Source organism: Pipistrellus hanaki (assembly GCF_964339955.1).
Source record: "Pipistrellus hanaki genome assembly, chromosome: 5".
NCBI classification, from domain to species: domain Eukaryota; kingdom Metazoa; phylum Chordata; class Mammalia; order Chiroptera; family Vespertilionidae; genus Pipistrellus; species Pipistrellus hanaki.
The window spans coordinates 85,417,534-85,429,991 of record NC_140507.1 but is presented as its reverse complement, the minus strand read 5'-3'; the positions used below and the strand labels follow the sequence as shown (position 1 = coordinate 85,429,991).

The 12,458-nt window shown below is 55.3% G+C and overlaps 1 protein-coding gene across 2 annotated transcripts in view; it reads right to left on the bottom strand.

Moving 5' to 3' along the window:
• Positions 1–11,588, bottom strand: part of SLC25A37 (solute carrier family 25 member 37) — a 42,054-nt gene extending 30,466 nt beyond the window's left edge. Inside the window, exon 1 of one of the 2 annotated variants that reach the window (XM_084884461.1) lies at positions 11,244–11,588. In XM_084884461.1, coding sequence (XP_084740587.1) covers positions 11,244–11,462 — 219 coding nt within the window. In that variant the 5' untranslated portion in view covers positions 11,463–11,588. The remainder of the gene's footprint in view (positions 1–11,243) is intronic. The other variant, XM_084884463.1, reaches the window with a different exon arrangement.
• Between the last annotated feature and the right edge of the window lie 870 nt (positions 11,589–12,458).

The following is a 12,458-nucleotide window of genomic DNA, read 5'->3' as shown; positions in this document are numbered from 1 at the left end:
TTGCTCACAGGAGCATCTCCAATTAGCCTTGTGACCATGCCAGGGTAACTGTGACTACCACGAGCCATCAGGTCAGGGGCTTTAGCCAGCCAGACCATGGGTACCACAGCTTCTGGGTTTCCCACGGGACGTGTCCAACAGATCCAGAGGCTGGCGGCCCCAGAGGAGTCCTCTCAGTGACAAGAAGCTGCAGCCCCCCAACCGGACCCATGATGGCCAGACGTTCCCTAAACCTGTTACGCAACCATCTGCTGGGATTTCTCCCAATTTCAACACGTTCTGTTTTCTCTTCGGAGAGGAAGCATGAGTGTGAGGCCGTAACACCTTGCAGGAACCAGACAACGGCCCTTCCCACTTGTCTGGGCTTACTGGTAGGCTAGGGAATGTTTGCAAAGCCGTCTTCTATGAGCCAATTGTGGCTTCCAGGATGACTAATCACCTCAGGAGGGAGGATGGGGGGGGGGGGGGCAGGGAGGGTGCACAACTGAGGGCCACTGTTCATTACGGGGCCAGGAGCCAGCTCCAGCGTGGCCGGCAGAGAAGCCCGGAGGGATGCTCCTGACAGGCTCCGGACCGTCAGGAAGGCAGCCTGAGCACCCCGAAGCCAGGCACCCCAGACCTTGTGCCCATTGGAAAGTGAAGATCACTTTTTGGGCCAATCTTCTCTCTAGAGCAGCGGTTCTCAACTTTTTAATGCCGCGGCCCTTTAATACAGTTCCTCATGTGGCGGTGACCCCCCAACCATAAAATTATTTTCGTTGCTACTTCGTAACTGTAACTTTGCTACTGTTATGAATCGTAAAGCAAATATCTGTATTTTCCGATGGTCTTAGGCGACCCTGCTAGTGGTTCTCAACCTGGTTGTGACCCACAGGTTGAGAACCACTGCTGTAGAGCCTAAGACCATCGGAAAACACAGGCATTTACATTATGAATCATAACAGTAGCAAAATTAGAGTTATGAAGTAGCAACCAAAATAATGCTATCGCCAAAACTGGTTTGGCTCAGTGGACAGAGCGTCGGCCTGCGAACTGAAGGGTCCCAGGTTCGATTCTGGTCAAGGGCATGCACCCGGGTTGCAGATACATCCCCAGTAGGGGGTGTGCAGGAGGCAGCTGGTCGATGTTTCTCTCTCATTGATGTTTCTGACTCTCTATCCCTTTCCTTCCTCTCTGTAAGAAACCAATAAAGTATATTTAAAAAAGAAAAAGAAAATGATGTGATGGTTGGGGGTCACCACACCATGAGGAACTGCATTGAAGGGTGGCGGCATTAGGAAGGTTGAGAGCCGCTGCTTTAAAGGGTCTAATTATAGGGAGCAGCACGCTCTGGGGACAGGGACCTATCTTTGTTGCCTGGCGTCCAGCCCAGAGCCTGCAGGGAGGGGCCCCGGCACGTGTGGATGAGTGAAGTGGGTGGCCAGGTGAACCCACAGTCTCATCGGGATGTAACTGTGACTTGGAGGACAAACGAAAGAGCAGAGAAAGTCTTTCTGTGGCCAAGACACCTTATGAAATCAACAGAAACAACCCAAACAAAATAAGAGGGAGCATCTGTCTAACAGCAGTTTTAACGGCTCTCTCCTTCACATCCCTTGAAAACTACAGCATCTTCACTCATTCACCCACCACCCACGGGTCCCTGTGTCTCGCTCCGGTGGACAAGCTGTGTCTGTGTGTGTACGGGGGTGTCTGGGTCTCTGTGAGCACCATGTGAGGTAGTTCAGGATTTATTACAAAGGCAGCAGGGATAGCTAGGGGAATATTAGAGGGGACCCCACCCGCTGTGAACTGCAGATGCGGAGTTGCTCCATGGCCCCCCGTCCCAGGCTCTGCTACACCCTGAGAAAGGGCCTGGATTTTCCGTGAGCAGGATCCCAGTTTGGTCATAAACACCATGAACTGGCACCTACACAGAGCCTTATACTTTTATTTCAACACTAAAGGCCCAGCGCGCAATATCACACACAGGAGTCCACCACTGCTTGCTGCCCAGCCTGCCCGCCACCCGCCTTGCTGCAATCGGAGCCTGTGGGCTGCAGAGGAGGGACCAAGAGGTGCTCAACGCACCTTATGATGACCGGTCATTTGGTCATGCTGGTCATCATGGACACTGGCTTTTTATATATATAGATATATTTTTATTGATTTCAGCAAGGAAGGGAGAAGGAAAGAGAGATGGAAACATCAACGATGAGAAACAATCAGTGATGGGCCACCTCTTGCACGCCCTCTACTGAGGATGGAGCCTGCAACCCGGGCCTGTGCCCTGATGAGGAATCAAACTGTAACCTCCTGGTTCATAGGTCAACACTCAACCACTGAGCCACATGGGCCAGGCCCTTATACTTTTTAAACAGAAGAGAGGTTTGTTCACTTTTCCCTAGATGCAGAAAATGGGCAGGATAAAGCATTGTTAATCTACCCCAGAAATGTCTAACCTTTTTCATCTCTGGCACATATAAACTACCTTATTTTTCGGACCATAAGACGCACTTTTTTCCCCCCAGAAGTGGGGGGGAAAAGTCCCTGCGTCTTATGGTCCAAATATAGCCTACACATATACTGTAAAAAAAAAAGTTTTTTTACTTGCCCGGCTCTGTGTGGTCTCTGTGTGCTTGCCCGGCTCTAAAATGGTTCAAAATGCTGCTGTTTACTTTACAGGGTTGATTACATGTGTTTATGACTGTGATGTTGGGTTTTAATGCACATAAAATATTTTAGGACACTATTTGTTTCAGAATCTTTTTTTCTTCATTTCCCTTCTCTAAAAACTGGTGCGTCTTATGGTCTGGTGCGTCTTATGGTCCGAAAAATACGGTAATTACTAAAGTTCTGCAGCACAGCCAAAAATAATAGTTTTTGCCAATCTGACAAAAAAAAAAAAAAATAGGTATACTTTTGACTCATTCATACCTGACAGTTATTGTTGTATTGGCTGTTGTCATTTTTTTTATCTGACAATCTAAGGGAAAAGAGGTCAGTGCCCCTGGCTAAACAGTCAGGTAGTGCACATTTTAAAAATTCCTGCGCACACCAATTGAAAACCACTGTTCCACCCTTAAATAGAAGAGAAAACTGCAGGCCTCCGGGAAGCTGGATGGCTGCGAGGCGGGCGTGAGCAGGGCTGGCCACGAGGCCCTGTAGTAACTCAGTATACAAACACCTCACTGCGCAACGTGCTATGTGCCCGCGCCCGCTTCTGGCAATGAGAGCAAGAGAGCACAAAACCCCTGCCCAAAGAGAGCTTACATGTGAATGAGGGGAGACAGGCCATGAACAATATAAACAATATGACAGGTATAAATAAAACATGGAAGTTACATAAACATCAATCAAACGCATAAGCAATATCAATACTAAATATAAGTAAAAGGTGCCCTAACCGGTTTGGCTCAGTAGATAGAGCGTCGGCCTGTGGACTCAAGGGTGCCAGGTTCAATTCTGGTCAAGGGCATGTACTTTAGTTGCGGACACACACCCAGTAGGGAGTGTGCAGGAGGCAGCTGATCGATGTTTCTCTCTCATCGGTGTTTTTAATTCTCTATCTCTCTCCTTTCCTCTCTGTAAAAAAATCAATAAAATATATTTTAAAAAAAAAAAAAAAATATATATATATATATATATATATATATATATGTATATGTATATATATATGTGTGTGTGTGTGTGTAAAGGTACCATATTACAGAAGGTAATAAATGCTGTTGAGAAGATAAAAGCAGGGCCAGACCCTAGGGAAGTGTGGGTGAGGGGCAGCGGCCTCAATGGGAAGTTGTCAATGAAAAGGAGACCACAGTGTCCCCCGAACCGAGGTCATAGCAGAGGGACAGGGAGACGACAACAAACTGAAGAGGCGTTACAGGATGCAGGAATGGCTGGGTCTAGGCAGCCTGCGGTGGGGAGAAGGAAGGGGGCAGGGGACAGAGAGAAAATGAAGAGGAACACCATGTGGGACCTGGGCCGAGAGGAGGTGTGTCCACACTGAACACACCAAGGCCAAGGGGCCCATGAGGCAGCCAAGTGGACATGTCTGCAAGGCAACTGGATACCCAGCTCCTGGAGACACTGGGCCACAGACACGGATCTGCGAGTTATCAGGACCCGGGCGAAAACTGAACCGTGTCCTGGGGGAGAAAAGAGAGTGGAGGGCAGCATTCTGCCGAAGACCAGCGGCGACCCAAAGGGGATACCAAGAGCTCAGGGGTCACAGGGTCACCAGGCACCTCCACAGAGAGAAGGCTGTGCAGGAGCTGGCAGCAATCCTGGAGATCGCTAGCGGCCTCCTGAGGTGTCAGTGGGATGGGGGGCTCAAAAGCCACTGGGAGGGGGTGACAAAGTCAGGGAGTAGAGACCAAGTGTCAATGATCCTTTTTAACATCTATTATTTTAAGGAGAGAGAGAGAGAGAGACAGTCAGAGACAGAGAGAGACAGACAGACACAAGAGTTTGTCTGTTTCCAGGAAGAAAGAGGGCGGCCCTTGGGGCCCATGGGGCTAAGGTAAGATGTCTATGGTCTGTTTGTGAAATTATCACGGGACAGGCTTGGACCCGGGTAAATGATTTCACGAAGGAACCGATGCGGGGGAAGCTGAAGATCCTGGAACTGGGTTACTCAAGAGAGAGAGAGGTGACCAAAATAACTCCGCTGCGGCCCTCCGCCGAGTGGGGGCTCCAGCACTGCGGCCAGAGCTCTGCACCCGCCGCAGGCGGCTCTCCCAGCACCGGACTGCGGGTGCTGGTGTTCACGACCCGCTCCGCACACGAGAAAGCTGAGCTCGGAGAGGTCGCGCAGGCTGCCCCAGGTGCATGGCCAGGATTCAATTCCAGGTGTGAGGGTGGCTCCCGCACAGCGCCCTGCCCTGCCCGCCCTGAGTCAGCCAAGAGGCAGGGAGGACCCTCTCCGCCTTTCGGAGGAGGGCAGGGGACAGAGGGCGAGTTGGGAGGCAGACACAGGAAGGTGACTTTGATTGCGGTCCTGGTTCCTCTGTGAATGAGGAAGCAAGATGCCACGCAGGGGCTGAAAAAGCGGAGGGGTAGGGGCCGCTTACCGAGCAGAGCCTGGGAGGATGGAAATAGGCTGACCACACGCTTGGAAGGACAAAGGACAGGCTGCAGGCCCAGAGGCATGGACACACGGAGAGTCACTGTGGTCATGGCTTTCTCACCGCCCAGTAGCCGGCCAGACTGTCCAGGACCGGCCAGTTGGGGCAGGCCAGGAAGCAAAGACAAAGACGCTGAAGGCCCAGTGGCAGCAGTGATGAGCCAGGGTCCCGGCGAGAGTGAGGAGGACAGCGCAGGATGAGGGGGGAAGACCTAGCATGACCGTGAGAGCGTCATGGCCAGCCTGTGAGATGTCCCAATTTAGGATTCCAGAGGCAGAAGGCTCTGAATGAGGGCCAGGCCCCGGGAGGTAAAGACCATCAGGCTGAGGGGTGTCAAGAACAGAGAGATGTGCACGGTGGTCAGGTGGTGAACAAGAGGTCACGTTCTCAGGGCGAGGCCGGGATTTGGGGAGAAGCAGCCTGTGAGCCAACACCAACGTCCGCAGAGAATGAGGAAGCGTGACTGCCCATCGATGATGGCGAAGGTGACAACGCAGATGATGAAGATGATGATGACACATTCAGCAGGCCCTGTGCTAAGGGCTGTCAGGACGTGACCCTCACAGCCACCCTGGGACAGCAGCGCTCTCTTTTCCCCCTTTCCCAGATGGGAAAACTGGGCACAGAGAGGTGAAGAAACCTAAGTGGGAACGGGGTCGGGGTCCGGTCTATGACCCAGGGGCCTTGCTCTAACCATTCTACTACCCTGCCCCTCAGCATGAGAAAGCCGGCTGGAGTCTCGGGGGAAGTAGATGACAAGAGAGAGAAGAGTGGCTGATGCTGGAGAAAGTGGGTGGCGGGAGCCTCCGGGGGAAGGAGAGGTGCACGGGAGAGAAGGAAGTGACCCCACCCCCGTCCGAGACCTGAAAGTGCCTGGGTTTGAGTTTATGGGAACCACCTTTAGTTGGATTCCTATCGGGACAGGGAGGCGGAAGGGAGCTGGTCACAGGAACTCCCACAGGTACAGTGGAAAACAAAGGAAGAAGGAAGCAAAGGGCACCTTGGGTCCGGGGAGAGAAAGCAGGAAGAAAACTTTACAGGGAAGGGAATCAGATCTCAGGAACGCTCGGGTGTCCCGCCTGACCAGGAAGTCAAAGGTGGGCCCCAAGGTAGTTCTCCGAGGGTGAGAAATCTCAGCTCTGAGGGCGCTAGAGGGAAGGATTACAGTTCCACGAGGAGAAGGTGATTAGCCACACACACCCCACACCCCCAGGAAGAATGTCCTCGGTGAGCATTCAAGGAGGAGGTGGGGAGGGGCGGGCAGGCGGGATGTGGGAGGAGCAGGCCTCCCCAGCGGCCAGCAGTGCTCCAGCAAACACGTCTGTGGTCAGCACCCACGGGACCAGCACTGGCGGAAGATGCAGAACACACACGCAGAGAAGTCTCTGAGAGGGAAAGAAAAAGCCCCAGGCCATGCTAGGGTTCAAAAGACATTCACAGTCTTCATACAACACAAGCCAACAAGTTCAAAAGACATTCACAGTCTTCAACACAGGCGAGGGAGTGGGACTGGAGTCCTGAGACCGGTCGCTGCTCCAAAGAGCAGTGCGTGGAGGAGAGGCCACGGGGGCTAAAAGGTGCCCAAGTGGAAACCAGGAGAGGGATGGGGAGGACTGGCACAGAGCACCACTCTCCGTCCACGTGACAACCCCCAACGTCCACGTGCACACCCTGGCGTGGTCGCAGGCCCTTAACCCCCCCCCCCTTAAGCCCAAGTGCCTCTCCCCATGGATAGATGAGCTGAAGTCACCTGAGACCACGTTCGCATACACACACACACATACACACACATACACATACACACACACACACACACACACACACACCAGCGTTTCATGGAGCAACACTTCCTCACTGCATGCCATGCAATGCTTCTACCCTGTACTCTCACCCATCTGTCATTTTAAAATGATGATGCTGCTAAAGGGTCACCGCCCAAAGTTTAAAAAAAAAAAACTCAGGGGTGGGATGGGAAACAGTACTGAATATATTTTTCAGTACTGAATATATATTTCAGCGGCCAGTTCGCTGGCCACTGAAATGCTAGGGGCTTCCCTCCAAGCCCTCTGCCCCGGCCTCCCCTCCCCCATTTGCAGGCAGAGGGAGCCAGCAGCAGGCAGGAGAGTGGCCCTGTAAGCTCCCCCCCCACCCCCCCCCCCGTAAGATGCCCACCCCCACTACTTCAGCAGCAGGCCTGTAGGGCTTAGGGGCCACACTGGGTACCAGCCCACAGCCTTCGAGTTCATGACACACAGACTAAGACAAAAGTTCTAGAATGCTCCTTTTCTGACTCCACACCCCTCCAACATCCACCTTTTAGAGAAGCACGGCCCACTGAAGGACAGACAGAGAAGGAGAGGAGGAACCTGAAGAAGACAAGGCCGGGGAAGAGAAGACAGGAAAATCGCCGTCATGTTATGGCAAGAACTACAGCGGTCTGGGAATCTCACACCCTTTTGAAGTTCAAGGGCGCCCACCCCACTGTACTTTGTTTGGAAAGCAATGCAGTGGGTGGGAGGGGACTCTGACAGCTGCCTTCCCCGCCCTGAGCACCCTTCCTATCAGCCAACCCCAGACTGGGCCGCGGAGGGATGCTGGGCCGCCCTGGCACCTGCCTGGCTCAGGGCTGCTCAGAGCTGAGCTCGGCCGGCTACAGCCCAGACCAACCCAAGGCTTCCAAGCGGCTCGGCACCCACAGCCCCTGGAAAGAACACTGCCCCCCACCCCTCTGCTCCCTGCTGGGAAGGAAGGCTCTTCCTCTCAGCGCTCAGGGCAGCCAAGCAAGAGAAGGGCTGAAGGGGTCGGCGGAAGTTCCCTCGCTTCGAATCTTTCCTGTTTCCTCTCACCCCTGCCTTCCCCACCACGGGGACTCAGCAGCGTGGTCCACCAGTGGCGTGCCTAATCCGGTTGGAATTTCCTCCTCCACCCACCTGGCATTCTCCCCACAGGCATGAGCACTCCCGGCCAGGGGTTCCCACGGCCACCCCAAGTGCCGGGCCAGACGCCCTGGCCACTCGCCCCGTGGGCACTCGTCCCTATGGAGCGCCAGGAAGAAGGTCCTGGAAAACCTGCTGCGAACCCCCGAGGAGAGGAGCAAGTGCTTGCTAATAACCATCTGGAGAAGCCCGGAGCCCTAGGGAGTGGAGTGGCCACTCGCTCTCCCTCGTGCCACCGTGGGACTCAGAGCTGACAGGAGAAAACAGGAGCCTGGCACTCACACCCCACCGCCCTGAAACCAGGAGACCACACGGAAGGGACAGAAAAGTTGCTGAAGGTCAAAGGTCGTCCAACACCCATTTAGTCCGGGGAGCTCAGGGATTAGTGATCATCGGGTTCAGGGTCTCTCCATTTTGGCCAAAACCCCCAGCCTAAAGAGCACTTCACACACACACACACACACACACACACACACACACACGAAACCAGCGTTTCATGGAGCAACACTTCCTCACTGCATGCCATGCAATGCTTCTACCCTGTACTCTCACCCATCTGTCATTTTAAAATGTTGATGCTGCTAATGGGTCACCGCCCAAAGTTTAAAAAAACACAGGGGTGGGATGGGAAACAGTACTGAATATTATAATTTTAAGCATCGGCGAGGCTAGCTTTCGGCATCTATAACCAGAAAACCAAGCAGGGTGCTTGAGCTCTCTAGTCCACACTATCCAGGTCAGAAACATTGAAAAAAGAAAGCAGGCTCACCCACCACTCATTTAACTTCACATCATCAAAGTGAGGGGGGAAAAATCAAAGAAAATGCCTTAGAAATTAAGAACATTTTTCTTCCAAGATGCAATTTATGTGGATGTGGCTTCAGTTGACATAGTTATCTGAAATTTCAAGGAACATCAAAGAGGGCAGTGGGTGTTCTGTGCTTACAGAGACGGGGGATAAGGTTCAAAACGGGGAGAAATATTGAACGGGTCCACGGCCCCCACTTTCCTTACGAGTGACAGAACTAAGAGACAGAACAGCGCCTGAGGCATGAAGCAAGTTCGGGGCAGGGCTCCTGACTCCATTACTCACAGCCTCCATGATCCAAAACATTTAAAAGCACGGTCAAGGTCTCTCCGAGGGAAGCTCTGCCATGACGGAAGTGTGGAGGGGCCCTGATCACTCACGGACATGGACAACAGGGCTGATCTCGGCCGACCTTGGCGCTCTGCGCAGCCTCGCTGGGGTCCTGCAAAGGGGCGCTCGCACACTTAACTCTCTCTGCGCCTCTTCTCAGGACAGAATAAGCCAAAAATGTACCAAAAATAATAAAAATAAATAAAGGTGCCTTAAAACCAAACCTGCATGCTTAGAAACAGAAGCACCCCTGAGGGTCATTCATTCAGGGTCAGAGTTAGCGTCCCAGAACCCAGAAGGCCTTCCTCATTAGCGGACCCAGGCCTTCATTTTATAGTCAGGCCCTATAAGGTGACGGATAGCCAAACCAGATCCTGCTTCACACACTGTATTAACCCCTCCACTGGCGAGAACCGCCACAGAAAGTTACACAAAATACCAGCCGCTAAGGGGCATAGAGGAAACTAAACACGAATGCCTCTTTCCAGGGTCCAAGGAAGCTCAAAAGGCAGGACTGATTTTCACTGATCCTACAAGGTAAGCTAACGTGATGCTCTGAACCAAACTCCGAGCACAGAAGCCAGGGCCTGCGAAGGGGCATGGCTCCTCGCTGCCACATTCATCTCCCGGACCCAGCAGGGCTGCTGCCTGCTCAGATGGCATCTCCCTGCTCCTAACTTTCCCTCCACTCTGTCCAAGGCACTTGGGACTACAGCTGCAAATATGGGGAATTTTATTACATGGGAGGGATCCTTTCCGCTGCAAATGCCACCTGGTATCTGTCCAGAGTGTTTCCTGGAGGAGCTCTGAAAACCTAAGAGATAAGACTCACCCCACCTCCAACCCCCTCCGTAACCCTGGCAGGCAAGGACCGTTGCTCTAATTCCCCACGGGGACACTGAAGGGACAGGACGGTGATGGCTCAGACCCAGTGGCACAGACAGACTCTCACCTTACCACGAATACCCATGCCATGTCTCACTGGACTTGTGCCTCTGCAGCCAGGGACTGCCAGCTCTGAGCGCTGCCCAGGGCAGGGAAACCCTCTGAGTTAGACACTCTGGCCCTCACACGGCTCACGTGGGGCCAGCAGCAGCAATAAGATACAGCCACCGGGAAGGGGGGTGAGGGGGACCTCTGTGGGCCTGCCATTCAAGGTAACTGTCAGCGAGAGAGGGCCCCCCATCTCCCAGAACACAGTGGGGCTGGAATCAGAGGTTCAATGCGGGCAAGTGAATCGGTTCACCCCTTGCTCTGTGCCTCAGTTTCCTCATCTGCTCATCGCCAGGGCTGCTGTACGAACTGGATGAGTTATGCCTGCACCAATGCCATGTGTCAGGAGGAGCATGACTTCCTGCGCCAGTCTATCCCCTGGGCATGCAGTGCCCTGAACACACTGACAGCAGCTCTGGGTCTGCCTGGCTCCGGCCGCCTCCTTACAGAAACGCCTTAAAAACTACCTGGGTGCCTATTGCACAACCCACCGCCAAGGATCTGCGCAGCCTCCTTCCTCCCCACCTGCCGGCCGCCCCGAGACAAAAAGAGAAGGCAAACGTCACTGCGGGTCTCCCTGCCTCCCCGCTGCTCCGCTGCCCAAACTCCAGGGGAAGGGAAGCAGAAACACTAAGGAAAGGGGATCTCAACAGGGCACCCCCAAGAGAGCCGCCAAGAAGACCCAAGAGAACTTCTCCCTTGTCACCCCCAAGATCCCCAAAGCACCTGGGGTCGGCGGATGTCCACGCGCCGGGACGGGGAGGCACACGGCCCGGCGGGAGACACGTTTCCAGGCGCGCGCGTGGCCAGCGCTGCGGGCGGCGGGCTCCCGCGGAGGCGGCGCACGTGTGGGCAGCCGGGGGCCCCCGCGCGGGCGGCGCGCTCCTCCCCGGACCCCCGCCGGGCGCGCCGGCCGGAGCCGCGATGCGCCGGGGCTCTCACGCCCCCGGACGGCGCGGGCAGCGCGGGGACCGTGCAGAGTGGCCCCGATCGCCTCCCCGGGGGGACCCCGCACGCGCGCGCGCTCTCCCTTCTCTGCCCGCGCGTCCCTCCCGCCCCCGCGCGCCTCACCTTCACGGAGTCCACCGGGTACATGACCATGTGCTCCATGATCCCGGCCATCGCTCCGGCTGTCATGTGGGTGGACAAGGAGGCGCTGGTCGGCAGGTTCTCGTAGTCCTCCGCCCCGGCGTCCTTGCTGCCGCCGCCGCCGCCGCCATCGCGGCCGTCCCCATCCATCCTGCGCCCCCCCACAGCCTGGCTGCCCAAGCCGCCGCGCCGCAGCTCCATCCGCCGGCTGCGCGGCCGCGGGAGGCTGCAGGCGGTGGGCAGGGAGAGGGAGGGGGAGGGGGTGAAAAACTTCACTTCTTAAAGTGGGAACCACCTCCCCGGGGCCACGGCGCCTGACGCCATGGCGGGCTGGGGCGGAGCGGAGCGGCCCCGGGCACCAATCACGGGAAAAGAAGGGGCCGGCGGCCGCCGCGCCATTGGTGTGCGGGCCGGTGAGGGCCCGCCTCCCTGTGTGACGTCACTGTCCAGTGCAGATTTCCAAGCAACCGGAAGGGGGCGAGGAGAGGCGTTGGGGCGTCCCGGGAAGTTGTACCACCTCAAAGGGGTGTGCTGCCTCCCCTGGGGCAGGCAAGGGGGGCGGGAGTGGGCGGTCCCTGGAGAGGGGTCAGCCTGTGCTGACATGGGGTTGCAGGGGGAGCAGGGACAGAGGCTCAGGGGAAATTGGCCCCCAGAGCCCAAGGTTTTGCAAACGGTACTACTGCTCAGCAAGCTTTGGCATTCCTCAGGCCTTGAGGTGACTGCAAGTGTCACTTATGGAGCGATTGTGGCGGCTGGATGGGAAAGGGAGTGGAGTTGGAGCATTGAGGACATGCTGTGCCATAGCAGTGATGCACCTACTTTTGTGCAACACGAGGGCATGTTCCACATGGGACAGAGTTGAACCTCAAGGCCCTGTGATAGGCTGCTTGGTAGGGAGAATACCCATTTATTTGAAACTAGAGGCCCAGAGCATGAAATTCAGCATGGGAGGGCTCCCTCAGCCCAGCCTGCACCCTCTCCAATCGGGGACCCCTTGTGGGATGCCCAACTGCCAATTTTGGCCTGATCCCTGTGGAATTGGGCCTAAACTGGCAGTCAGACATCCCTCTCACAATCTGGGGCCACTGGCTCCTAACTGCTCACCGCTTGCCTGCCTGATTACCCCTAACCACTCTGCCTGCCTGCCTGCCCCTAAATCCCTCTGCCTCCCTGCCTGATCGTCCCAACTACTCCCCA